The 25853-nt window shown below is 39.3% G+C and overlaps 1 protein-coding gene across 1 annotated transcript in view; it reads left to right on the forward strand.

Moving 5' to 3' along the window:
• JAK2 (Janus kinase 2) overlaps nucleotides 1-25853 on the forward strand; it is a 737012-nt gene that overhangs the window by 620639 nt on the left and 90520 nt on the right. Inside the window, exons 15-16 of the mRNA XM_053702553.1 lie at nucleotides 13172-13310; nucleotides 15824-15975. Of these exons, the coding sequence (XP_053558528.1) occupies nucleotides 13172-13310; nucleotides 15824-15975 (291 nt within the window). The remainder of the gene's footprint in view (nucleotides 1-13171; nucleotides 13311-15823; nucleotides 15976-25853) is intronic.

Raw genomic sequence — 25853 nt, forward strand, 5'->3', positions numbered from 1 at the left:
CATAGCAGGGGATGTCCTGTCCTACGCTCCACGTGACCGGGTGCAGTCTTTTTATTTACTACGATCCTGCTGCAGACATCACTCCTAAGGAGAGTGTTTCCACTGTTAGCTGTCTGGGTCTAGGAGGTGGTGAGTGCTCCAGCCATTGGGATTATAAAGGTGACATTTTTTTAATAAAAATGTTTACTTTCTCTTGTAAGGTGTATCCAGTCCACGGATTATCCATTACTTTTGGGATATTCTCATTCCCAACAGGAAGTTGCAAGAGGACACCCACAGCAGAGCTGTAATATAGCTCCTCCCCTAACTGTCATAGCCAGTCATTCTCTTGCAACTCTCAACAGGAGAGAGTGGTTAAATATAGCTAGTTTATTTTCTTCAATCAAAAGTTTGTTATTTTTAAATAGTACCGGAGTTGTGCTATTTTATCTCAGGCAGTAAATAGAAGAAGAATCTGCCTGAGGTTTCTATGATCTTAGCAGGTTGTAACTAAGATCCATTGCTATTCTCACATATGTCTGAGGGGATTACACAGATGAGGTAACTTCAGCGAGAGAATGGTGTGCAGTTTATTCTGCTATCAGGTATGTGCAGTGATAATTTTTTCTAGAGATGGAAAACACTAGAAAATGCTGCTGATACCGGATTAATGTAAGTTAAGCCTGAATACAGTGATTTAATAACGACTGGTATCATGCTTACTCCCAGGGGTAATACCCTTATGATATTTACAATATAAAACGTTTGCTGGCATGTTTAATCGTTTTTATCTATGCTTTGGTGATAAAACTTTATTGGGGCCTAGTTTGTAGTATAAAAGTTGTAGTATAAAAGTTACAGTTGGTGCAGTTAAAATTACAAACTGTGACATCCAGCTTCCCTCAAAGGCCCTCTGAATGCTATAGGACATCTCTTAAGGGCCCAAAGGCTTTCCAAAGTCGTTTATTGGGGAAGGTAGGGCCACAGCTTGCTGTGGCAGTTGGTTGTGACTGTTAAAAAAACGTCTATTTCGTTTTTTTGATCCGTTTTTTGAACTAAGGGGTTAATCATCCATTTGCAAGTGGGTGCAATGCTCTGTTAGCCTATTATACACACTTTAAAAATTTCGTTTGATTTACTGCATTTTTTCACTGTTTTTCAAATTCTGATATCTCGGGTCCATCTGTCCAAAGGTATGACCTTTCGCAGGCCAGATTGGACAATTGTTACGACAGATGCCAGCCTTCTAGGTTGGGGTGCAGTCTGGAACTCCCTGAAGGCTCAGGGATGGTGGACTCAGGAGGAGTCTCTCCTTCCATTAAATATTCTGGAACTAAGAGCGATATTCAAGACTCTTCAGGCTTGGTCTCAGTTAGCAACTCTGAGGTACATCAGATTTCAGTCGGACAACATCACGACTGTAGCTTACATCAACCATCAAGGGGGAACGAGAAGTTCTCTAGAGATGTTAGAAGTTTCAAATATAATTCGCTGGGCAGAGATTCACTCTTGCCACCTATCAGCTATCCATATCCCAGGTAGAGCACTGGGAGGCGGATTTTTCATCCGGGAGTGTGGGAACTCCATCCGGAGGCATTTGCACAACTGATTCATCGTTGGGGCAAACCAGAACTGGATCTCATGGCGTCTCGCCAGAACGCCAAACTTCCGTGTTACGGATCCAGGTCCAGGGATCCCAAAGCGACACTGATAGATGCTCTAGCAGCGCCCTGGTCTTTCATCCTGGCTTATGTGTTTCCACCGTTTCCTCTGCTCCCTCGACTGATTGCCAAGATCAAGCAGGAGAGAGCATCGGTGATTCTGATAGCACCTGCGTGGCCACGCAGGACCTGGTATGCAGATCTAGTGGACATGTCATCCTTTCCACCATGGTCTCTGCCTCTGAAACAGGACCTTCTACTTCAGGGTCCTTTCAACCATCCAAATCTAATTTCTCTGAGGCTGACTGCTTGGAGATTGAACGCTTGATTTTATCAAAGCGTGGCTTCTCCGAGTCAGTTATTGATACCTTAAGACAGGCACGAAAGCCTGTCACCAGGAAAATTTACCATAAGGTATGGCATAGATATCTTTATTGGTGTGAATCCAAGGGTTACTCATGGAGTAAGGTCAGGATTGCTAGGATATTATCTTTTCTCCAAGAAGGTTTGGAAAAAGGATTGTCAGCTAGTTGAGCGTCTGGCAGATGTTCCAGACGTTCAGGCATTTTGTCAGGCTTTAGTTAGAATCAAGCCTGTATTTAAACCTGTTGCTCCACCATGGAGCTTAAACTTGGTTCTTAAGGTTCTTCAAGGAGTTCCGTTTGAACCTCTTCATTCCATAGATATCAAGCTTTTATCTTGGAAAGTTCTTTTTTTGGTAGCTATTTCCTCGGCTCGTAGAGTCTCTGAGCTATCTGCCTTACAATGTGATTCTCCTTATCTGATTTTTCATACGGATAAGGTAGTCCTGCGTACCAAACCTGGGTTCTTACCTAAGGTGGTATCTAACAAGAATATCAATCAAGAGATTGTTGTTCCATCCTTGTGTTACACAATTTGGACGTGGTCCATGCTTTAAAGTTTTACTTACAAGCTACTAAAGATTTTCGTCAAACATCTGCTTTGTTTGTTGTCTACTCTTTACAGAGGAGAGGTCAAAAGGCTTCGGCAACCTCTTTTTCTTTTTGACTAAGAAGCTTAATCCGCTTAGCCTATGAGACTGCTGGACAGCAACCTCCTGAAAGGATTACAGCTCATTCCACTAGAGCTGTGGCTTCCACTTGGGCCTTTAAAAATGAGGCTTCTTTTGATCAGATTTGCAAGGCGACGACTTGGTCTTCGCTTCATATTTTTTCAAAATTTTACAAATTTGATACTTTTGCTTCTTCGGAGGCTATATTTGGGAGAAAGGTTTTACGGGCAGTGGTTCCTTCCATTTAAGTTCCTGCCTTGTCCCTCCCTTCATCCGTGTACTTTAGCTTTGGTATTGGTATCCCACAAGTAATGGATGATCCGTGGACTGGATACACCTTACAAGAGAAAACACAATTTATGCTTACCTGATAAATTTATTTCTCTTGTGGTGTATCCAGTCCACGGCCCGCCCTGTCATTTTAAGGCAGGTAATTTTTAAATTTAAACTACAGTAACCACTGCACCCTATGGTTCCTCCTTTCTCGGCTTGTTTTCGGTCGAATGACTGGCTATGACAGTTAGGGGAGGAGCTATATTACAGCTCTGCTGTGGGTGTCCTCTTGCAACTTCCTGTTGGGAATGAGAATATCCCACAAGTAATGGATGATCCGTGGACTGGATACACCACAAGAGAAATAAATTTATCAGGTAAGCATAAATTGTGTTTTTTGTCTCCTTCTGTGACTATATCTTAACTATGGAGGACTCTGATACTACATTAGAAGGTTCCGCTCCTTCTGTACTGATTAATAATTCCTGTTTATATCGTGAGGAGGCCGTGGTTTGCCTGCCTGCTCAATTTTGTTCTATTTGCCTAAGCACTGTTCTAAAGTCTAAGAAGGGAGACAACAGATATAAGGAAAGAACAGAAGAAGGCGCCACAATAGTGCACAATCAGTGGTGTTTGGATTCCCACGCACAAGACGAGTATTACTAGAAAAAAAGCACTTGAGAAGTGCCACAGGTACAATCTGGACTCTTAATAGCTGCCCAGCAAGCTATCCTCACGCTGTTATTAGCCAACTCTTTAAATCCCACTCCAAAGTCAGGATCTGGTAACAGTAAACCGATGTGCGTATTTCCCTGCTCACCAAACTGGCATATATCAGCTGCTTCAAGAGGACAGTTTATAAAAGAGTACGTGATGACAAAGTCAACAACTTCAGCTATGGATGACTACTCCCTCTTTAACCAAATCTAATACCTGTTTTTATTGTGAGGAGGCTATGGTATATCCGCTTGCTCAATTATGTTCCGCATGACTTAATAAAGTAGTTATATCCAAAAAGAACAAGAGGTTTAGTACTACTAAGCTGTCCACATCTTAGGGGTCTCTGTCCAGCGAGGTGCGTTCCCTGCGATCATCTCCCTTTACACATGCAGCTCCCCATTGCACTACTAATCCTCCTTCGGGAAGGGCCCTCTTACTGCCAGACTTTTCTGAGCAGTTGCGGCAGTGGTCTGCGGCCTTTATTGCTTTTCCTCGCCCTGCTAAGCGCAAGCAAAAGGTTAAATACTGCTATCCTTCCCAGGGGTCATCTACCAACTTGTTGGATTTATCTGATACTAGATTATCCGCTGATGAAGACACCTTTGATACTTCAGAGGAGGCTCTTTCTGGGTCGGAATCGGCGGCTGCGGAGGAACCAGACTTAGGATAGAGCACTTACGCTTTCTGTTAAAGGAAGTGTTGACTACATTAGATGTTCCGGAACCTAAGTTACCTGAGGAACCTTCTATTTCTAAGCTTGATAGAGTTTTTGAGGACAGGGTGGTGCCACAAACTTTCCTGGTTCCCGTAAAGATGGCAAATATTATTAAGAACGAATGGGAAAGATTTGGATTCTCTTTTTCCTCTTCTTCTTTTAAGAAATTGTTCCCAGTTCCGGACTCCCAATTAGAGTTGTGGGGGTCTGTCCCTAAGGTGGATGGAGCTATCTCCATGCTTGCTAAGTGCACCACTATCCTGCTTGAGGATAGTTCGTCATTTAAGGAGCCCATGGATAAGAAGCTAGAAACTCTGTTAAGAAAAATGTTTCAGCACACAGGATTTTTATTTAAGCCTGCAGCAGCGGTTGCTGCGGTGGCTGGAGCCGCTACCTATTGGTGTCACTCTCTGTCGGAGATGATCGAGGTGGAAACTCCCCTCGATGAAATCCAGGAAAGAATTAAGGTCTTGAGGGTAGCTAATTTGTTTATTTGTATGCAGATTATCCGCTTGAATGCCAAGACATCAGGCTTTTCTGTTCTAGCCCGTAGGGCTCTATGGTTGAAGTCTTGGTCTTCAAAATCTAGATTACTTTCCCTTCCATTTTAGGGGAAGGTTCTTTTTGGTCCAGGACTGGACTCTATCATATCCACGGTCACGGTCCCAACACCAGCAGCCCTCCGCGAAACCTGATCAGTCCAAGGGAACTTGGAAACCATCTCAATCTTGGAACAAATCCAAGCAGAACAAGAAGCCCGCCGAGACAAAATCGGCATGAAGATGCGGCCCCCGATCCGTCACTGGATTGTGTTGGGGGCAGTCTATCTCTCTCTGTGGAAGCTTCGCTGGGAGACGTGCAAGACCCTTGGGTTTTGGAGGTCATTGCCCAGGGTTACAGTATAGGTTTCAAATCTCATCTACCCAGGGGCAGATTCCTCTTATTAAACCTGTCTTCAAGACCAGAAAAATGAGACGCCTTTCTAGAGTGCGTTAGTGATCTCTCCTCCCAAGGAGTGATTGTACCAGTAACTTTAGCAAAGAGAGGTCTGGGATACTACTCAAACCTTTTTGTGGTCCCAATGAAGGAGGGTACATTTCGCCCGATTCTAGACCTAAAGTGCTTAAAGAAGTTTCTGTCTGTGACATCGTTCAAGATGGAGACGATAAGGTCTATTCTGCCCTTTGTTCAAGAGGGACAGTTCATGACCACAATAGACTTGAAGGATGCATACCTTCATGTGCCAATACACAAGGATCACTTCAAGTTCTTAAGATTTGCTTTTCTGGATCATCACTTCCAGTTTGTAGCTCTTCCCTTTGGTCTGGCTACTGCTCCAATAGTCTTTATAAAGGTTCTGGGGGCTCTGCTCACGATGGCGAGATCCAGAGGTCTTGCAGTAGCACATTATTTTGACGACATTCTGGTCCAGGCTCCGTCCTGCCGGCTGGCAGAAGACCACTCGAGAGCTCTTCTTTTTCTCCTCATGGATGGAAGATAAACTTAGGAAAGAGTTCTCTGGTTCCCAGTACCAGAGTGGAATTCCTGGGCACGATAATAGATTCCATATCCAGGAAGATATTCCTTACAGACCAGAGACGTTACAAAATTACTTCCAGTTGTCTTGCCCTCCAGACCTCCTTAAGGCCATCTGTGGCCTGGTGTATGGAGGTGATTGGGCTCATGGTGTCAAGCATAGATATCATTCCATTCACCAGGTTCCATCTCAGACCTCTTCAGTTGTGCATGCTAAGGCAATGGAACGGTGAACAATCGGATTTATTCCAACAGATTTCTCTGGAAAACCGGTCGAGAGAATCACTCTCTTGGTGGCTCTGTCCAGATCGCCTGTCCCAGGGGACATCCTTCTTGAGACCAACCTGGGAGATTGTGACTATGGACGCAAGTCTATCAGGATGGAGAGCTGTTTGAGGTGCCAGGAAGGCACAGGGCCGATGGACTCGAGAGGAATATCCCGATCAACATTCTGGAACTTTGAGCGATCTTCAACGCTCTGAGGGCTTGGCCTCTTCTGGGTTCATCCCAGTTTATCAAATTTCAATCGGACAACATTACCTCCGTTGCTTAAATTAACCATCAGCGGGGAACGAGAAGCTCCCTAGCCATGAGGGAAGTATCTTGGATCCTGGACTGGACGGAGGTTCACAACAGCTCGCTGTTAGCAATCCACATTCTGTGTGTGGCCAACTGGGAAGTGGACTTCCTCAGCAGACAATCGTTTCATTTGGGGGAATGGTCTCTCCATCCCGAGGTGTTTGCGGAGTTTTGCAACAGATGGGGGACTCTGGAGATAGATCTCATGGCGTTCAGGCTCAATACCAAGCTACAGAGATACGGATTGCGGTCCAGGGATCCCCAGACGGAGCTGATAGATGTCTTAGCAGTGCCCTGGGGGTTCAACCTAGTTTACATTTTTCCGCCATTACCACTTCTACCTCGGGTAGTGGCCCACATCAAGCAGGAGCAAGCCTCGACTATTATAATTGCTCCATCATGGCCGTGAAGGCTGTGGTTTGCGGACCTGGTGGGGATGTCATCTCCTCCATGGAGGTTACCTTGTTGCAGGGATCTGCTGGAACAGGGTCCTTTTGTTCATCAAAGTCTAGATACTCTGAGGCTGACTGCGTGGAGATTGAATGCTTAGTCTTAGCCAAGAGAGGGTTTTCTGAGAGCGTGATTGATACTCTCATTTAAGCCAGAAAGCTGGTCACCCATTGCATATATCATAAGGTGTGGAGGACCTATTTATTCTGGTGTGAAGAACGTGGATTCCCCTGGCATAAGGTCAGGGTGTCCAGGATTCTTTCTTTTCTCCCTTTTTTTAGTTCCTTAAAGGGACAGATTTTGGCTCTTTCAGTGTTATTACACAAGAGGCTCGCTGAGCTTCCTGATATTCAGTCTTTTGTTCAGACTCTGTCTAGAATCAGGCCTGTGTTTAGACATTCTGCTCCTCCTTGGAGTTTAAATCTAGTTCTTAAGGTTTTGCAGAGGGGTCAGTTTGAGCCCATGCATTTTGTGGACATTAAATTACGGTCTTGGAAGGTTCTTTCTTGGAAGGTTCTTTTTCCTACTGGCTATTTCTTCAGCACGAGTCTCTGAGATGGCGGTCTTGCAATGTGAGCTCTCCTTACCTAGTTTTTCATGCTGATAAGGCTGTTCTTCCCACTGGGTTGGGATTTCTCCCTAAGGTTGTGTCTGATTGCAAAATCAATCAGGAGATTGTGGTTCCTTCCTTGTGTCCTAATCCTTCTTCTTCGAAGGAATGATTACTTCATAACTTGGATGTGGTTCGGGGTTTTAAATTCTATCTTCAGGCTACGAAAGATTTTAGACAGACTTCAGCGTTGTTTGTTGTCTATTCTGGGAAGCGTAGAGGGCAGACGGCTTCTTCCACTTCCCTATCAATTCATTCAACTAGAGCTGTGGCTTCCTCTTGGGCCTTCAAGAATGAGGCCTCTATGGAGCAGATTTGTAGGGCGGCTACCTGGTCCTCCTTACATACTTTTTCAAAGTTTTACAAATTTGACGTTTTTGCTTCGGCTGAAGCAGCTTTTGGGAGAAAGGTTTTGCAGGCTGTAGTGCCCTCAGAATATGGTCCCCCTCTCTTTTTACCCTCCCGTTTTCATTCAGTGTCCTCTAGAGCTTGGGTATATGTTTCCCACAAGTAAGGAATGAAGCCGTGGACTCGCCTCATATTAAGATGGAAAACATAAATTATGCTTACCAGATAATTTTCTTTCCATCTGTTTGAGGAGAGTCCACGGCCCCCGCCCGTTTTCTCCTTGGGCGGACCTAACTTTTGTTTTGTTCTTCTGGCGCCATTTATACCCTGATATTTCTCCTACTGTTCCTTGTTCCCTTGGCAAAATGACTGGGGGATGAGGGGAGTGGGGGAGGTATTTAAAGGGACAGTCAAGTCCAAAAAAAACTTTCATGATTCAAATAGTGCATGTAATTTTAAACACACTTTCCAATTTACTTTTAACACCAATTTTGCTTTGTTCTCTTGGTATTCTTAGTTGAAATCTAAACCTAAGCAGTTCATATGCATTTTGACCACTAGAGGGCGTTAGTTCATGTGTTTTATATAGATAACATTGAGCTCATGCACGTGAAGTCACAGAGGAGTGAGCACTGATTGGCTAAAATGTAAATCTGTCAAAAGAACTGAAATAAGGGGGCAGTTTGCATATGCTTAGATACAAGGTAATTACAGAGGTAAAACGTGCATTATTATAACTGTGTTGGTTGTGCAAAACTGGGGAATGGGTAATAAAGGGATTATCTATCTTTTAAAACAACAAAAATTCTGGTGTTGACTGTCCCTTTAAGCCTTTGGCTGGGGTGTCTTTGCCTCCTCCTGGTGGCCAGGTTCTGTATTCCCACAAGTAAGGAATGAAGCCGTGGACTCTCCTCATACAGATGGAAAGGAAATGATCTAGAAAGCATAATTTATGCAGGGGTTTTCAACCGGCGGCAGCTGTAGCCGCAATTGCTAGTGCAGCTACCTACTGGTGCAACACTCTGTCGGAGCTTATTGAGGTAGAGACTACCCTCAAGGATATTCAGGAGAGAATTAAAGGAGCATAAAACAAGTTGGGATAGAGACAAATTATTATAATATGTACTTTAATTACTTTACCTACAAATTTATACTGCAGTGCCTCACCATTAACCCTTTCTTTTTAGTTTCTGAATTGTAAAGCTCTAACTCACCCCACACAATTTCTTTTATCGCTGTATCTATGTTTATTGTTCTTTTGGTAAAATGCAAAAGTGAATAGGGATTATCTGCTGGAGCATGCCTAAAAGCTGTGAACTCGGTTAAAATACAATGCCTGTGTCTAAACACAGATAAGAGGGGTGGAGTTAGCTGCTCCAGGCAGTTTAACTATGTAATTCATTTTGCTTATTTTTTAAATTTATTTTAAAATACTTGCCACCAATTTTAAAAAAAAAATTTTTATGCAAACTATTTTAAATTAATTAGCCCTTTTAGGATATGTACAGATCTCAACCTGTTTTATGGCACTTTAAGGGTCTGAGAATTGCTAACTCCTTCATCTGTGACGCAATGCAGATTATGTGCCTGAATGCAAAGGCTTCGGGCTTTGCGGTCCTAGCCCGCCGGGCTCTCTGGTTGAAGTCTTGGTCTGCGGATATGACTTCTAAATCCAGACTCCTTTCTCTTCCTTTCAAGGGGAAGATTTTATTCAATCCAGGGCTGGATTTCTACGGTTACCGGAGGGAAAGGTGCCTTCCTACCGCAGGATAGGAAAAATAGGCCTAAGGAACGGCAATTGTCTAATTTTCGTTCCTTTTGTTCTGACAAAGCATGACGGCGGCAATCCTCATCCAAGTCCGAGCAGCCCAAGAGTACTTGGAGGCCGGCTCAGTCCTGGAATAAGTCCAAACAGACTAAGAAGCCTGCCGAGAACAAATCAGCATGAAAGGGCTGCCCCCGATCCGGGATCATATTGAGTAGGGAGCAGACTGTCTCTTTTTTCAGACGCTTGGTTCCAGGATGTACAGGATCCTTAGGTTCTGGAGGTTGTATCTCAAGGATACAGAATAGGATTCAAGTCTCATCTGCCCAGGGGCAGATTCCTACTCTCCAGTCTGTCTACAAGGCCAGAAAAGAGGGCTGCCTTCTTAGGTTGAGTACAGGATCTCTCCTCTCTAGGAGTAATTGTCCCGGTACCTACAGCAGAAAGAGGTTTGCGGATATTCAAAAAAATTTGTGGTTCCAAAGGAGGAGAAGAAGGAACTTTTCATCTAATTCTGGACTTAAAGTGCCTAAACAAGTTTCTGAGTCTTCCATCTTTCAAGATGGAGACAATACGGTCAATCCTTCTGGTTCAGGAAGGACAGTTTATGACCACCATAGACCTGAAGGATGCATACCTTCATGTTCCGATACACAGGGAACATTTTCAGTTCCTGAGGTTTGCCTTTCTGGACCAGCACTTCCAGTTCATAGCTCTTCCGTTTGGCCTAGCTACTGCTGCAAGGATATTTTCGAAAGGTTTTGGGGGCTTTTCTAGCCGTTGCCAGAACACAAGGTATTGCAGTAGCGCCTTACCTGGGCGATATCTTTATGCAGGCACCATCTTTTTGTCTAACGGAAGAACATTCAGAGTCCCTTCTCAGTCTCCTTTGATCATATGGATGGAAGATAAACTTGGAAAAGAGTTCTCTTACTCCAAGTACAAAGGTGAATTTCCTAGGGACAATAATAGACTCCATGTCCATGAGAATATTCCTCACAGATCAGAGACGTTGCAAGCTAACTACTACATGTCTTGCCCTCCAGGCCTCCTTGAGACCCTCAGTGGCTCAGTGTATAGAGGTGATCGGACGCATGGTGTCCTGTATGGACATCATTCCTTTTGCCAGGTTCCATCTCAGACCCTTACAACTATGCATTCTGAGACAATGGAATGGCGACCATTCAGATCTGTCTCAAACAGATTGTGCTGGACAACTTGTCGAGAGACTTGCTTTCTTGGTGGCTCTGTCCAGATCATCTGTCCCAAGGCATGTGCTTCTTGAGATCGTCCTGGGAGATTGCGATTATGGACGCAAGCCTTTCCAGCTGGGGAGCCGTTTGGGGTGCCAAGAAGGCACAAGGGCTGTGGACTCAGGAGGAGTCCTCCCTTCCGATCAATATATTGGAACTCCGGGCAATCTTCAATACCTTAAAGGCTTGGCCCCTTCTGGGTTTGTCCCAGTTTATCAGATTCCAATCAGACAATATAACCTTGGTTGTCTATGTAAACCATTAGGGGGGAACGAGACGTTACAAGCTATCCAGGTACGGGTCAAGGTCGAGGGATCCTCCCGGCGGAATTAATAGATGCCCTATCAGTACCATGGAGGTTCAGACTCATATCTTTTACCTCCATTACCGCTTCTCCCTTGTGTGGTGGCTCGCATCAAGCAGGAGCGAGCATCAGTGATTCTGATTGCTCCTTTGTGGTCGCGAAGGACGTGGTTTGCGGATCTGGTGGGGATGTCCTCATCTCCTCAGTGGAGGTTACATTGTCGCAGAGATCTGCAGATACAGGGTCCCTTCATTCATCAAAATCTAGATTCTCTGAGGCTGACTGCATGGAGATTGAATTTTTAGTCTTAGCCAAAAGAGGGTTCTCTGAGAGTGTTATCGACACTCTGGTTCAAGCTTGTAAGCCAGTTACTCGTCGTATCTACCATAAAGTGTGGAGGACCTACTTGTACTGGTGTGATGAGTGTGGCTTCTCCAGCATAAGGTTAAGGTTGCCAGAATTGTATCTTTTCTCCAGGATGGACTGGAGAAGGGTCTATCTGCTAGTTCCCTGAAGGGACAGATATCGGCCCTGTCGGTGTTACTGCACAAGAGATTGGCTGAGCTTCCGGATGTGCAGTCCTTTGTTAAGGCTCTGACTAGGATCAGACCTGTGTTTAGATCTGGGGCTCCGCCTTGGAGCCTAAATCTTGTTCTTAGTGTTTTGCAGCAGGCTCCATTTGAGCCTATGCATATAGTTGACATTAAATTGTTATCTTGGAAGGTTCTTTTTTTTGCTGGCTATTGCCTCTGCACGCAGAGTTTCTGAGATTTCTGCTTTGCAATGTGACTTCCCTTATCGTACTAAATTAGGGTTCCTCCCTAAGGTGGTGTCGGATCGTAACATTAATCCTTCAGCGAAGGAACGCTTGCTTCAAAATCTAGATGTGGTTCGTGCCTTGAAGTTCTATCTTCAGGCTACTAAGGAATTCAGACAATCTTCCTCTTTGTCATCTATACGGGGAAGCATAAGGGGCAGAAGGCTACTATGACGTCCCTATCTTTTTGGTTGAGGAGTGTCATCCGCTTAGCTTATGAGACAGCGGGGCAACGGCCTCCTGAGAGGATAATGGCTCATTCCACTAGAGCAATGGCTTCCTCCTGGGCTTTTAAGAACGAAGCCTCTATGGATCAGATTTGTAAGGCGGCTACCTGGTCCTCCTTACACACTGTTTCTAAATTTTACAAGTTTAATGTGTTTGCTTCGGCTGAAGCAGCTTTCGGGAGAAAAGTTTTGCAGGCTGTGGTGCCCTCAGAATAGGGTCTGCCTCTTTTTTTTGTTACCTCCCGTTATTCATTCAGTGTCCTCTGGAGCTTGAGTATAGTTTTCCCAACAGTAAGGAATGAAGTCGCGGACTCTCCCTGCCTTATGGAAGGAAAACATAAATTATGCTTACCAGATAAATTCCTTTCCTTCCTGGCAGGGAGAGTCCACTCGTAATTTATTTTTGTTGGGCGGCTCCCTTTTTATATTATTTCTTCTGGCACCTTTATACCCTGATGTTTCGCATACTTTTCCTTGTTCCCTCGGTAGAATGGACTGGGGGGATAGGGGAAATGGGAGGGATATTTAAGCCTTTGGGCTGGGGTGTCTTTGCTTCCTCCTGGTGGCAAGGTGTTATATTTCCCAACTGTAAGGAATGAAATCGTGGACTCTCCCTGCCAGGAAGGAAAGGAATTTATTTGGTAAGCATAAATTATGTTTTCCTAAATATATGTAATATTCTTTGGTTTCACATTTTGGCATTATTAACTATAGCTCGAACAGGAGAGTATTTGTTTGTTTTCTTTAATTAGTACTTTTGTTGTTTTATATCTATTTTTATTGTACAAACTAGACGATTTTGAAATTAATGCTTAATTTTGGTGAGTTTAATTTAGAAATTGATTTTCACAATACTCTTAATCTGTTTGCTTTCAACCATTATTTGCTTTTCCTGATACAGGAAGAACGCAACATTGCACATGGGAATGTGTGCTCTAAAAACATCCTACTTATCAGAGAGGAAGACCGGAAGTCTGGAAACCCTGCTTTTATCAAGGTCAGCGACCCCGGAATCGGTATTACCGTCTTGCCTAAAGAAAGTAAGAATCATGTAAAACTAATAATTTTAAAAATTACTTTTTTTATTTTTGCCAACGTTATAAACATGTGAATGTATTTGTTGTGTATTTATAGCTGAAAATTACCTTTACTGTGCCGGGCTTGGTAATAGAATAGAGCTGTATTTGCTAAATAATGGCTGTGTGAAGCTCATAAGCAAGAGTATTCCGTATTTTAATTTGGAACCTTGACTTACAGTTTCTGGGGGCATTAATTATTTAACAAACATGTAGTTCTCTTTTATACAGTGAATGTTAATAATCTGTGAACGCCCTACTCTTGTGATGTTCTGCCCTTCTTCAGTTTTTGTATTAATAGACTACACACACAATTTGCTTAATCTAATCCATTTATGTTACTAGTATACATCTGCATGTAATATATATGTTGTGGGTAATGTCAGATATTGGGTAATCCTAGCATTACCTTGGTAATCCTAGCATTACCCAAGCTGCTGTGGGTAAATCCCGATGTAAGACCATAAATCCCCTCAGACTGATCAAGTCACTGCATCAAACATATATACGATGCACTGTAATTCACTATCTTTTATGCCTCCGCCAGGGGGTTCATGGGGAGGGGGGTGAAGCCATTTCCCAAGGTTCACTTGGGGTGGATGCCAGAGGATAAGTGGGGCAAAAATTAAAAAAAATAGTGTAGATGGCCACCAATCAGCAAGCGCTAACCAGGGTGCAGAAACAAAAATGTTAATAAGCTTACATTCCTGCTTTTACAAATAAAGATACCAACAGAACAAAAAAAATAGGAGAAAAAATAGGAGTAAATTGAAAAGTTGCTTAAAATGTTGCTTCATGTTCTATCTGAATTACAAAAGAAAAAAAATAGGTTCATTATCCCATTAAGATACTTTAGTCAAAGAATTGTGCAACGCTATTTTACATCCAGCATTGATGTGATTTTCAGTTGGGCTTTGTCAATCACCTAGTAGAAATAGATAACTTGTAGGCTGACAATTTATCCAGCTTTTTCACCCAGGAAACAGTCTATAAACAATGTTGAAAACCTATAATAGTCTTTCCAAATCCCATCCAATGAAATTATGAAAAACAATATTTATAGTTTGACTTATCTTCAGCAAGAAGTGAATTCCCTGTAAACAACTTTGTTTTTATTTTCTGTAAGATAGAAGTAGTTTTAAAGAATCATACCTTTTGTAATGCTTAAATACAGAAATATTTTAACAAGTATCGATATTGTGATAGTCTTTATTACATAAGATACATACTATAAGAAAACTAAGATATATCGGCAATCTTTTTGTTTTTTTTTGTTTTTATCAGCAATCATTTATTGTGGCAGACAATGTCAGATTTTTTCCTTATTCAGGTTTGAGAGTAGGAAAAGTCATCAAAGTTGACAATATCTTCATGGTTCAAATTGATTATCTATAATGTATTTTGTCAGGAATATTGTCCACACTGTTCAAAAATGAATTATACTCTTTTACTGCCCTAATTGACTGCACACAGATTACATTTTGGTAAGATCCTCTCAATAGTAATTTAGTATCAAATTATATCATTGTATAATAAAATATTTCTCTTTTAAACTTATAACACAAGAAGCAAACTCTCAATTCATCCAGTTCATTTATCCCCCCTGTGTGGTAAAACATTGATCTAAGGACAGTAAACACCTTGTAATTACTAGACATTTCTGTTGTGTTGCTATAGAACCGTGGTTTTCAAGGTCTTACACAATTGTCCTCCCCTTTGGTGAAGCACAAACACAAATACGCCCACACACACACAAATAAGCACACACACACACACAAACACAAATAAGCACAAACACAAATAAGCACACACACAAGCACAAATAAGCACACACACACACACAAGCACAAACACAAATAAGCACACACACGCACAAGCACAAATAAGCACACACACACACACACACAAGCACAAATAAGCACATACACACACAAGCACAAACACTAATAAGCACACACACAAGCACAACACAAAGAAGCACACAAACACAAATAAGCGCACACTCACACAAACACAAATAACCACACACATGCACAAATACAAACAAGCACACACTCACATAAGCATAAACACAAATAATCAAAACTAAAAATGAAACATTCAATCTAAAAATCTCAAGGCAAATATTTTTCCTTGACGGAAGTGATGTTATAGAAAGGACAAGCCAAAAACTTAAAATTCTACACCAAATAAGCATGAAATTTGAACCCATTCAAATGAATTATTGGCATTATATTCTAAATATTGAAAGAAGGATAAATGAATGTTAGGTATAGTAAGACAGTTTTACAAAATTTATTTTACCGTTTTTACACGTCAAATTAAGTGATCTAGCAAAGTATTTCATGTTGGTCAGATTATTGCTATGGGATAGTTTATCAACTTAGCATAGAAAAGTTATTTCTTTTTTTAAAGTGACTATGTTTATATAAATGGATTTCCTACAATTCTTACATTTTTATTATTTTTTACACAAGTTCTCATAGAGCGAATTCCTTGGGTTCCACCTGAGTGTATTGAGAATTCAAAGCATCTCACGACAGCATCAGATAAATGGAGCTTTGGCACCACCTTATGGGAAATACTCAGCGGTGGAGATAAACCCCTTAATGCTCTAGATTCTCAAAGAGTAAGTTGGTTTTTTTCCCACTTTGTTTACTTATGATACAGCTAGGCTCAGGCTCAATTTTATGAATACAAGATTTATTTTTATATAAGAAATATACTCATGGGTTTAAAACTATATTGAAAAAAAAAAACCTTTGATGAAGTACAGGTATTTATCCAGATAAATTATATATGTTTTACTTTTACAGGGGTGAAATACAAGATAAGGTGTTTATTTGATAATATCCTTTTTTTCTATTTATCTGTAGAATTTACTCAGGACCAGCTGCCACGTGGCAGAATATTTTGCACTTTTTTTTTTCTTATTCACTTTTCTTTTATAAGTGTGGTAAGAGTCCACGATCTATTACTCCTGGGAATTACCTTCCCTACCACTAGGATGAGGCAAAGATTCCCAAGCCCCTAGAGCTCTATATAACAACTTTCACCTCTATGGTAATTATTCTTATCTACGCCTCCGCTGGATGAATGTGAAGAATGGTGATGTGTAGATCATATCATTTCCTTAAGAGGGGTTCTCAGACTGAGTTGTGGCTCATTTACCCTCAGAGTACACAGTTTGTCAAGATCGAAGTTTAAGGAGCTTGGTGTTTGGCATATTTTTTTCTTTCCCATGAAAATTTAAGTCAGTATCCTCCCAAGGGTGTCGCAGGGACTTGTCTTTTGCCCCCTCCTATTGGGTCTACAGTTTACTCATATAGTATATCCTCTGCTGATATGTTTTCAGTACAGGATTGTTTTTTTCTGCTATTTTGTATAGTAGAAGGGTGTTTAAGGTAAGTGTTTATTTAATTTTAACACTTTTTTTTAAGACCTATACCTGGCATTTTTACATAGTAATTATATATAGCCTGGGATTAGATTAGTTTGCACCCCATATATAAGGGGCTCTATTTTGTGTTAACCTCCTGGGTATTAGTTATTTAAAAAATTGTTTTTTTTTTAAACATATACATTTTTATGCTAAAGAAACTTAGTACTTTTTTTGTTTTCCTGGCCGCATGTGTGCTCATGGATGCATGCATCGGTGCGTGCATGAGGGTGCATGGGTGCGTGTGTGGGGGTGCACGTGTGCTCTCGTTTTGCACATTTTTTACATTTTTAAATTGGTATTGGTTTGGGCGAATCCAGCAATAGCTGTAATCCCAGGAGGGGGTATTGCATACCCATTCCCTTAGCGCTCTTTTGTTTTTCTGGTTTTGTTCACTATGGAATCTTCTGAATCTGTCCCTTTTCCTCCTTTGGAAGCTGATATTTATGAATACCTTTCTACCTGTAGTAAGTGTGTTTATTGTAAACAGGCTGAGGTTTCCTCACCTTCATACTTATGTGAGTCCTGCCTTAATGCTCCTGGCATTAGGGAATTTATTAAAGCTACAGTGTCTAAAATGTTGACAGTTACTTCGCCTTTAAGTTAAACGTAAAAGGTCAGTAAAAGATATGCCTTATACTAATAGCAATATTCCTGTGTCCCATGAGGCTTCTGAGAGTAAGGTTTTTTCTTATGATCAGGGGCCTGTCTCTGATTCAGAGCCTGCTTCTTCCTCCTTTTTGTTTAAGATTGATGACATTTGTTATTTATTAAAGAAGGTTTTGCTTACTTTAGAAATTAAGGAAGTTTATATTACTGAAAGGAAGTCTACCAGTCATTTAGATTCTTATAATAAACCTGCTAAGATTTTTTCAGTGGAATTATTAATTATTTAATCCTTTCACAAGGTTTAAAAGAATGTATCCTCTTCCTGCTTCTAATATTGAGCTTTGGGAAACTGTCCCTAAGGTAGATGGTGTCTTTTATACTTTGGCTAAATGTAGTACTATCCCTTTGGAGGGATAGCACTTCTTTTAAAGACCCTTTGGATAGGAAACTTGTAAACTTTCATAGAAGATCTGTGTAGACTGGCCATTGCGATTGCTGATGTTTCTGCTGCTGCTTCAATTTGGTTTGATAGTCTTTCTGATCAAATTTCTGAGGAGTCTGATAGTGAAGATTTTCTAAACCTTTTGGGTTTGCTTAAATGTGCAAATTCCTTTATTGGAGATGCTATCTTGCATATCAATAATATTAATGCTAAAAGCATGTCCTTGTCTGTCCTTTCTAGGTGAGCCTTATGTTTAAAATCATGGTCTGCTGGTGCAGTTTCTTAGCCCTATACTCTTGAATATTTCTTTTCAATGAAAGACATTTTTGGGGCAGATTTAGATTCTATTATTTCCACTATTACTGGTGGTAATGGAGATTTTAATTCCCCAAGATAAGAACTCTAAGGGTAAATTTAAGACTTCTAATTTGTTCCTTTTGTCAGAATAAGGAGCAAAAAATCCTCCTCAACATGCTGCCACACTATATGACCAATACTTTCAACATGAACAGATGTAACTCTAGGTCACAATATATGGTTATACAGCAAATTTCACAGTTTTAACAAAAGCGGTTGCAAAGAAAACACATTTTTGAAATTTTCCCGTAAACCAATATGGCTGCCACAGCTTGTGACTAATTCCTTCAACATGAACAGCTGTGACTCTGAGTCACAATATAAGGTTATATGGCAAGTTTCACAGTTCTAACATAAGCGGTTGCAGAGAAAATAGATTTTCGAAATTTTCGTGAAAAACAAAATGGCTGCCAGATCATATGATATACAGTCTCCACATTATGCACAATAGTTCTCATCATAGATGTCAATAAGCATGGCAAAAATAAATCATTTTAGTTTTATTATTGATTAAAAAATATCGTTAAGCATTTTTGAACAATTCAAAATGGCTGCCAAACCACATGACATATCAACTTCTCTTGAACAAATATGAATGTTAGTCATAAGATAACTATAAACAAAATTTCAAGTCTGTCCCATAAGCGGTTTCGGAGAAAAAGTTTTTTGTAGTTTTTAAAAACAGCGCATACGAAACAAAATGGCCGCTAAGCTTTGCAATGTATGGCTTTCAAATTGCACATACTAATGCTCACTATAGACCTCTACAATTTGCAGAAGTTTCGTGAAAATTTGCAAATGTTTTATTTCACGAAGGCGACTGCGCAGTGCGAATTTTGACTACAATATTGCCTTTATGGGTCATGGCTATGTGTAATCATGTGGCTACTACACTGTTATAGTTAAATAGTGTAAATATAATGCATAAAGTGCAAATATACGCAATTAAACAACAATAAAAAGGTGAATGGCTCATAGCAGCCATGTTGATTATGGAAAATTTGCAGTTTGAACAATTTTGGTAGATGACCTTGCAAAGAGCACATGTGCAAAATTGCGCTTCAATGCACTTAGCGGTTTCAGAGAAGAAGATGTTTAAAGATTTTCGCACATTTCAAAATGGCAGATCATGTGACTAAATCACTTCTCTTTAAAGGGACACTCAGGTTAAATTAAATGTTCATGATTCAGATACAGCATGTAATTTTTTTTTTTTAAATATTTATTTTTCACATTTTCAGTCAATACATACAGAAAAGAAAATAATTAGCAAAATAGACATAAATTGTAGAGACGCAGCTCCAGTTTGTTCTGTCATTGTCTTGGAGACACAGCTCCAAATTTGAAAATAAACAATTTCTGAACATAACTTGATCAGTGTAATGTCTTATTCTATATTTACATTTGACTTTCATAACTAGCTACCTCTATAACCATAATGAACCAGAACATATATAAATAAAAAAAAAATAGATAACCCCTCTCCCCTGAGCTCCTGCTCCCACCAGCCCCACCGATAATATACTGCTTGATAATTATGATTCTTCCCCACTGCCCTCTCCTATTATCCCTCTACTGTTGTGGAGCTCTCCTAATATTAGGAGCGACAATGTTATTGATTTCTGAGAAGGGGTTATAAATTGGATCTAATAAGGGCCCTATATCTAAGAACAATCTGTAGACTAATTCTGATAATACCATTTACAAGAATTTAAACTAAATAAATAACCTTTTGACCCTTGTGGGTCCTCTATTTCAACTATCTTATCTTGGCCCGTTGTTATATTCTGAGTAATTTTACCTATATAGTTCCGTAATCTGTTACTTAACTATTATTTGGTTACATTTGCAATTCAGCTACTCCCTTGCGGGCGCTCGGAAAATTAATTATGATTAGTATAAACCGGAAGGAGGGGGGGGGGATGGGCAACCCAGGGAGGGGCACGGGGGAAGGGGACGAGAGGGAGAAAAATAAAAAAAAAAAAGAAAAAAGAAAAAATGATTCTTGGAAGAGAGAGGATAGTTTAGTTGTTACTTTCTCTTCACATCTTCATTTTCAGTGTCTTTACCAAATTCCTAGGAGAACTATATCTGAGTTCCTAAATGGATAAATTAAATGATCTATTTCTTCTTTTGGAAGGGGTCTTTATAAATGCTGGCCCATTTTTGGAAAAATCTATTGATATCTTGTGGTTCAAATAGTTTTGAGTCATACTGTTCTAAGATGCATTGCTTTTTTATGCAATTTATAATTTCTGATATGCTAGGGGTTGAAGTTTCCTTCCATTTTAAACAGTAAATATCTTGCTGCTAATATAGTAATATTAACAATAAATTCTTTATCTAAAGAAGGTCCTTCTTCTGTTCTAAGAAATATTATTTTTATATATGAGAGCGCAACATGGGTAATACCTATTCTCCTATTAAACCAAAATTCCACCTTCTTCCACATTGCTCTAACCTTTGGGCATTCCCATAGCATATGCTTAAGATTAGCTGCAACAAGTGAGCATTTTGAACATTTATTAAATTTAATATTCCCCCATCTATATCCCTTTTCCGGGGTAATATATGTCATATATAGTAGTTTCAGGTGCGACTCCCTCCATGTAGAGGAAAGTGTTGTCTGTTTAACGATTGATATGGATACTTGGGAGAATCCCTCATCTAGTCGAAGTGGGTCTATAATTGAATCCCATTTCTGTTCTATTTTTGTTATATTAGTTGGTCCTTTATTTGCATTGAGTAATTGATAGCAAGGAGAGATAGACATCTGGCCTTTTTTAACCAGCAATAACCATTTCTCTAATGATCCTAACGACCAATTCCAGCCTGATGTACTAGTTAACTTCCAAGTATAATGTCTTAACTGAAGGTAGATAAAAAAATCTTTTTGTGGGATATTAAATTCACTCCTAAGATCATTAAATGATTTAATGCAGTTCCCTGTTGTATCTATTAATTGTGCTACCCTTTCGAGTCCTTTTGTCTGCCATCTTTGGAGGGGTGATATTTGTAATCCTAATTCAAACTGCGGGTTACCCATTAGGGGTAAGTAATTTGAGATTTTTTCATTAACTTTTAATAGGTTGCAGATCTTTAGCCACGCTTTTATTGGAACAATAATAGAGTGAAATTTCTTAATCTCTCTTCGTATATCAGTGATTTTATTATGAATTAACGCTGTAGGGAGATAGGGGAAGGTTATACTCCTCTCTAAGTCATTGTCTGTTACGTAATCTTTACAATGAATCCAATCTGTTACTATACCGGCTAAAAAGACAAGATTATATAAACATAGATCAGGTAAGGCACATCCTCCATATTTTATAGGAAGGGACAATTTTTCAAGAGCAATTCTAGGTTTCTTGCCATGCCATATAAATTTTCTAAGTGATATGTTTAAGAGTCTTAAATCTTTTTGCTTTAATAGGATCGGTATATTCTGACATATGTAAAGGATTTTTGGCAATAGTATCATTTTGTATAAAGCAATTCGGCCAGAAAGAGAGATGGGAAGGTTCTGCCAATTCTTCAATGTATTTCTAGTAGTTTCTAAGATTGGAGAAATGTTGAGAGAATACCACTGTTCTGGATTTGAGGAAATTATAATACCTAGGTATTTAAATGAATCAGTTGCAATCTTAAGCGGAATATTTTCTATAGGTTGTTTCAGGTGAGTTAACCAATACAGCTCAGACTTATTAGTATTTATCCTATATCCCGAGAATGAGCTAAACTGTGATATAATAGACAATAATTTGGGGATATTTCTCTGGATATTACTCATATATATTAGGATGTCATCCGCATATAATGAGATTTTCAATTCCTTTTTCCTTATTTTAATTCCTTCAATGTCCTGCCTAATTAAGATTGCTAGTGGTTCAATTGCCATATTGAAAAGCAATGGGGAAAGAGGGCAGCCTTGCCTTGTGCCCTTCGCAAGATGTATATCTATTGATTGCCTTGTATTAACTAACAGCTTTGTGTGTGCTTTCTTATATCAATAAATTTAGGAAATTGTCCTTTGAACCCGAATTGAGATAGTGTATGTAGTAAATGGTCATGATGAATCGAGTCAAATGCCTTTTCGGCATCGACTGAGATTATTGCATCGACTGAGATTCACCACCTTGGGCTTGGGTCGGCTCTATTTTAACATAGTCAATAGTAAGAAATAATTCGCGGATTTTAGCTGAAGAATTTCTATTTGTCAGAAATCCTGCTTGACTTTTGTGTATTATGTGTGAAAGAGGAGCTTGTAATCTCTGTGCTAGTATGGATGTCAACAGTTTATAATCTACATTTAGTAGAGCAATAGGTCTATATGATTCTTTTTGAGATTTATCTTTGCCAGGTTTTAAGATAAGAGTTGTATAAGAAGCTGAAAAACTGGCTGGTGGTGGGCTGCCCTCTTTATACAAATCATTAAATAGTTTTGTTAAGTATGGAACTATAGCTGTCGACAATAGTTTGTAAAATTCGCCAGGCAAGGCATCTGGGCCCTGACGCTTTGTTGATAGGCCAAGTTCCTCTATACCCTTCTTAATTTCTAGTTCTGTAATGGGAAGGTTGATTAATTCATTAATTTCTTCTGAAATTTTTAAGTATGAAATTTTTTTCCAAAAGTTCTTCTCTTTCAGAATTATTTGACGGGTTTGAAGAGTAAAGGATCTTGATAATATTTTACCATTATGTTTAAGATCTCTTCTGACTCTGAGACTAATTTATCATTATTCTGAATTAATTCAATTGGAGTATTCCCTTTGTCTTGTTTAACTAATCTGGAAAGTAATTTTCCTGCCTTATTCCCGTATTTATATAATTGTGATTGAAAGTCTAATTCCTGTTGTGTGGCTTTATGTAATAGAAGAGAATCTCTATCTTTTTTGCTTGTGCGTATATATTTCCAGGTTCGAGCTGTTTTATTGACTATATAATTATTGTAAGCATTTGATAAGGATTTCATAATGATTTCTTCTCTTTTTTTGTACAACTTAGTTCTGTTAATATTATAAGCCAGTATCTCTCCCCTCATAACTGCCTTTGCAGTTTCCCAGAATAGCATTGGGCGATCTTCATATTCCCTATTAAAATGAGCATATTCTTCAAATTTTAAGTTTACTATCGTTTTAAATTCTGGGTCTGAAGCAAGATGTTGAGGGAAAAAAAATCGATTATTTCCAAAATTAGCATTTTGTGAATATATTTTCAAGTGTTTATTGGGGCATGATCCGAGATAGTAATTGGCAAGATACTGGCCTTAATTTGTAAGTTCAATAATTTCTCAGTCTACTAAGAATAAGTCAATTCTCGTAAGAGATTTGTGAGCCTTTGATAGACAGGTAAAGTTTCTACTCTCTGGGTTTTGGGATCTCCATATATCTTTTATTCTTAGATTATTAAATAATTTATTAAAAATTTTGGCTTCTAAATTATCTTTTTTGTTTTCAGTTTTTTAAGATTGTGTCTTAAGTTTGTCTAAGGCATAATTAGGTGACATATTAAAGTCTCCTCCAATAATTAACATCCCTTCTATCTTGGAAAGAATCTTATTTTGTAAAGTCTCCCAAAAAGCATAATCTATAATATTTGGAGCATACAATTACAAAGTGTATACACAGAATTACCATGTTTTATTTTTACAATTAAAAACCTTCCCTCTGGATCAGATTCAATAACCGTAGTTGTTTGCCTTTATTTTTTTACCTATTAAAATTGCTAACCCCTGTTTTCCTTCCTAGTGCTGGGAGTAGCTATAACTTCTTTCACCCACGATTTTTTTAATTTATGAACTTCTTCTAATTTTATATGGGTTTCTTGAAGAAGAGCAATATCTACCTTCAGCTTTTTAAGATGTGAGATAATTGTATTCCTTTTTATTGGGGACGTAAGGCCACCAATATTCCAAGAAATCATTTTACAGTCATTTACTGTCATTTTTAATTAAAACAGGCATAATACCCAAAAAATAAAAACAAGACCAACAAGGGAGGGAGAAAAACAAAAAAAAACAAAACAAAACAAAACAAAAAAAAAACACATACACCCCTCTCGACTCCCTCCCCTCCGGGCCCCCCCCCAATCCCCCCCAACACTGTCATAATTGGTTTCCTGCAAGCTAGACCCCTATAAGATAACCTAATAACCAAGGTATCTCTTATCACGGTATCTACCCTGGATATTCATTATACATCTTATATAACAATTGTTCGCGTTAATGTTTTACTTATAATTTTAGTTACTATTTCAGTTTTTACCTTATACTTAGGGAACAGTTTGTTTTCAGCTTTTACCTTGTGCTTGGGGAGCAATTTGTTTTATATATTTCTCAGCTTCTTTAGCTGTCTCAAAAAATTGCACTTCGTTGTTTATTGTTATTTTAAGTTTAGTTGGATATATTAGAGTAGCTTGATATCCCTGGTTTATCAAGCGTGTACAGATTGGTGCTAATTCTCGCCTTTTAGCTGTAGTTTCCGCTGAAAAGTCCTGGAAAAGCATAATTTTGGTGCTGCCCAGCGTAATGGGTTGCTTTTGTCTAAAGTGTTGGAGCAGGGTAAGTTTATCTTGGTAATTGAGTAGTTTAGCTATAATGGGACTAGGTCGATCTTTACCTCTTTCCGAATTATACCATCCTAACCTGTGAGCTCTTTCAACTATTATACGTGGATATGGTTGGGGCATCTGCAAAAGTTGTGGAATAGTTTCTGTAATTAATTTATTTAAATCCTCATACTGTTTATTTTCAGGAATACCTATTATTCTAATATTATTTCTTCTTGCCCGGTTTTTCTAGATCTTCTATTTTTAATTGCATTTTCAGTACTTTAGCGTTTATTTCGTCTAGACTAGAGTTCTGGTTCAGGGTGGTATCTTCTAAGTCAGAGATTCTCTGCTCTGCCTCAGAGATTCTTTTAGAGAACTGTTGTACTTCTTTAGTTAAGGAATTGATATCATGCTTAATTTCTTCTTTCAACTGCTCAAACTTAGGGGAGAGGGCTTCTGAAATTTTGGTAACTAATGTCTGTATATCTAATTGTTCATTTACATTTAGTGGACTAATTGAGCGAGATTCTGCTACCATATCTTGCATGTTCTTATTTTTCCTCTCTCTTTGTTTTATTGCCATGGCTGAGGGAGAAGTTCTCTGGCTTGTGCAGTGATATACTTATCCATAGATTGTGTAAAATTCTGTATCTGTGTCGTGGATTTAAGTGATAGGGTTTAATAAAGGGGGAAGGAAAGGAATTTTCCAATCCCCATGTGTAAGTGAGGGAGAAGAAGAAAAAAAAAAAAAAAGGAAAAAGAGGGGAGAGTGAGTGAGGGGGAGGAGAATATCTACGTGAATAATGACAGTGAGTATAGTGCTGTGTTGTATTGCGTGAAGAATTGCAATGAAGAATTAAAGAGGAAAGGAAAGCAAGGGAGGAAACAAACAAAAAAAAAGAAGGGGGGATTAGGAATCAATCCGTGTATTTCAGAACATCTCAGTTATGGAATTTTCATGTTAATTGGGGGATATTTCTAAATCAAGATATATTATTATCTTTTTCTTTTCCCTTGTTTCCCTTTCTTTCCCTTCCTTACTCTTATTTTTTTGAATATGTGGTGGTAGCAGAATTGCCCTTTTTCCCTTCTTTCTTTCTATGTCCTTCCA

Source organism: Bombina bombina, chromosome 2, assembly GCF_027579735.1.
Source record: "Bombina bombina isolate aBomBom1 chromosome 2, aBomBom1.pri, whole genome shotgun sequence".
Lineage (NCBI taxonomy): Eukaryota > Metazoa > Chordata > Amphibia > Anura > Bombinatoridae > Bombina > Bombina bombina.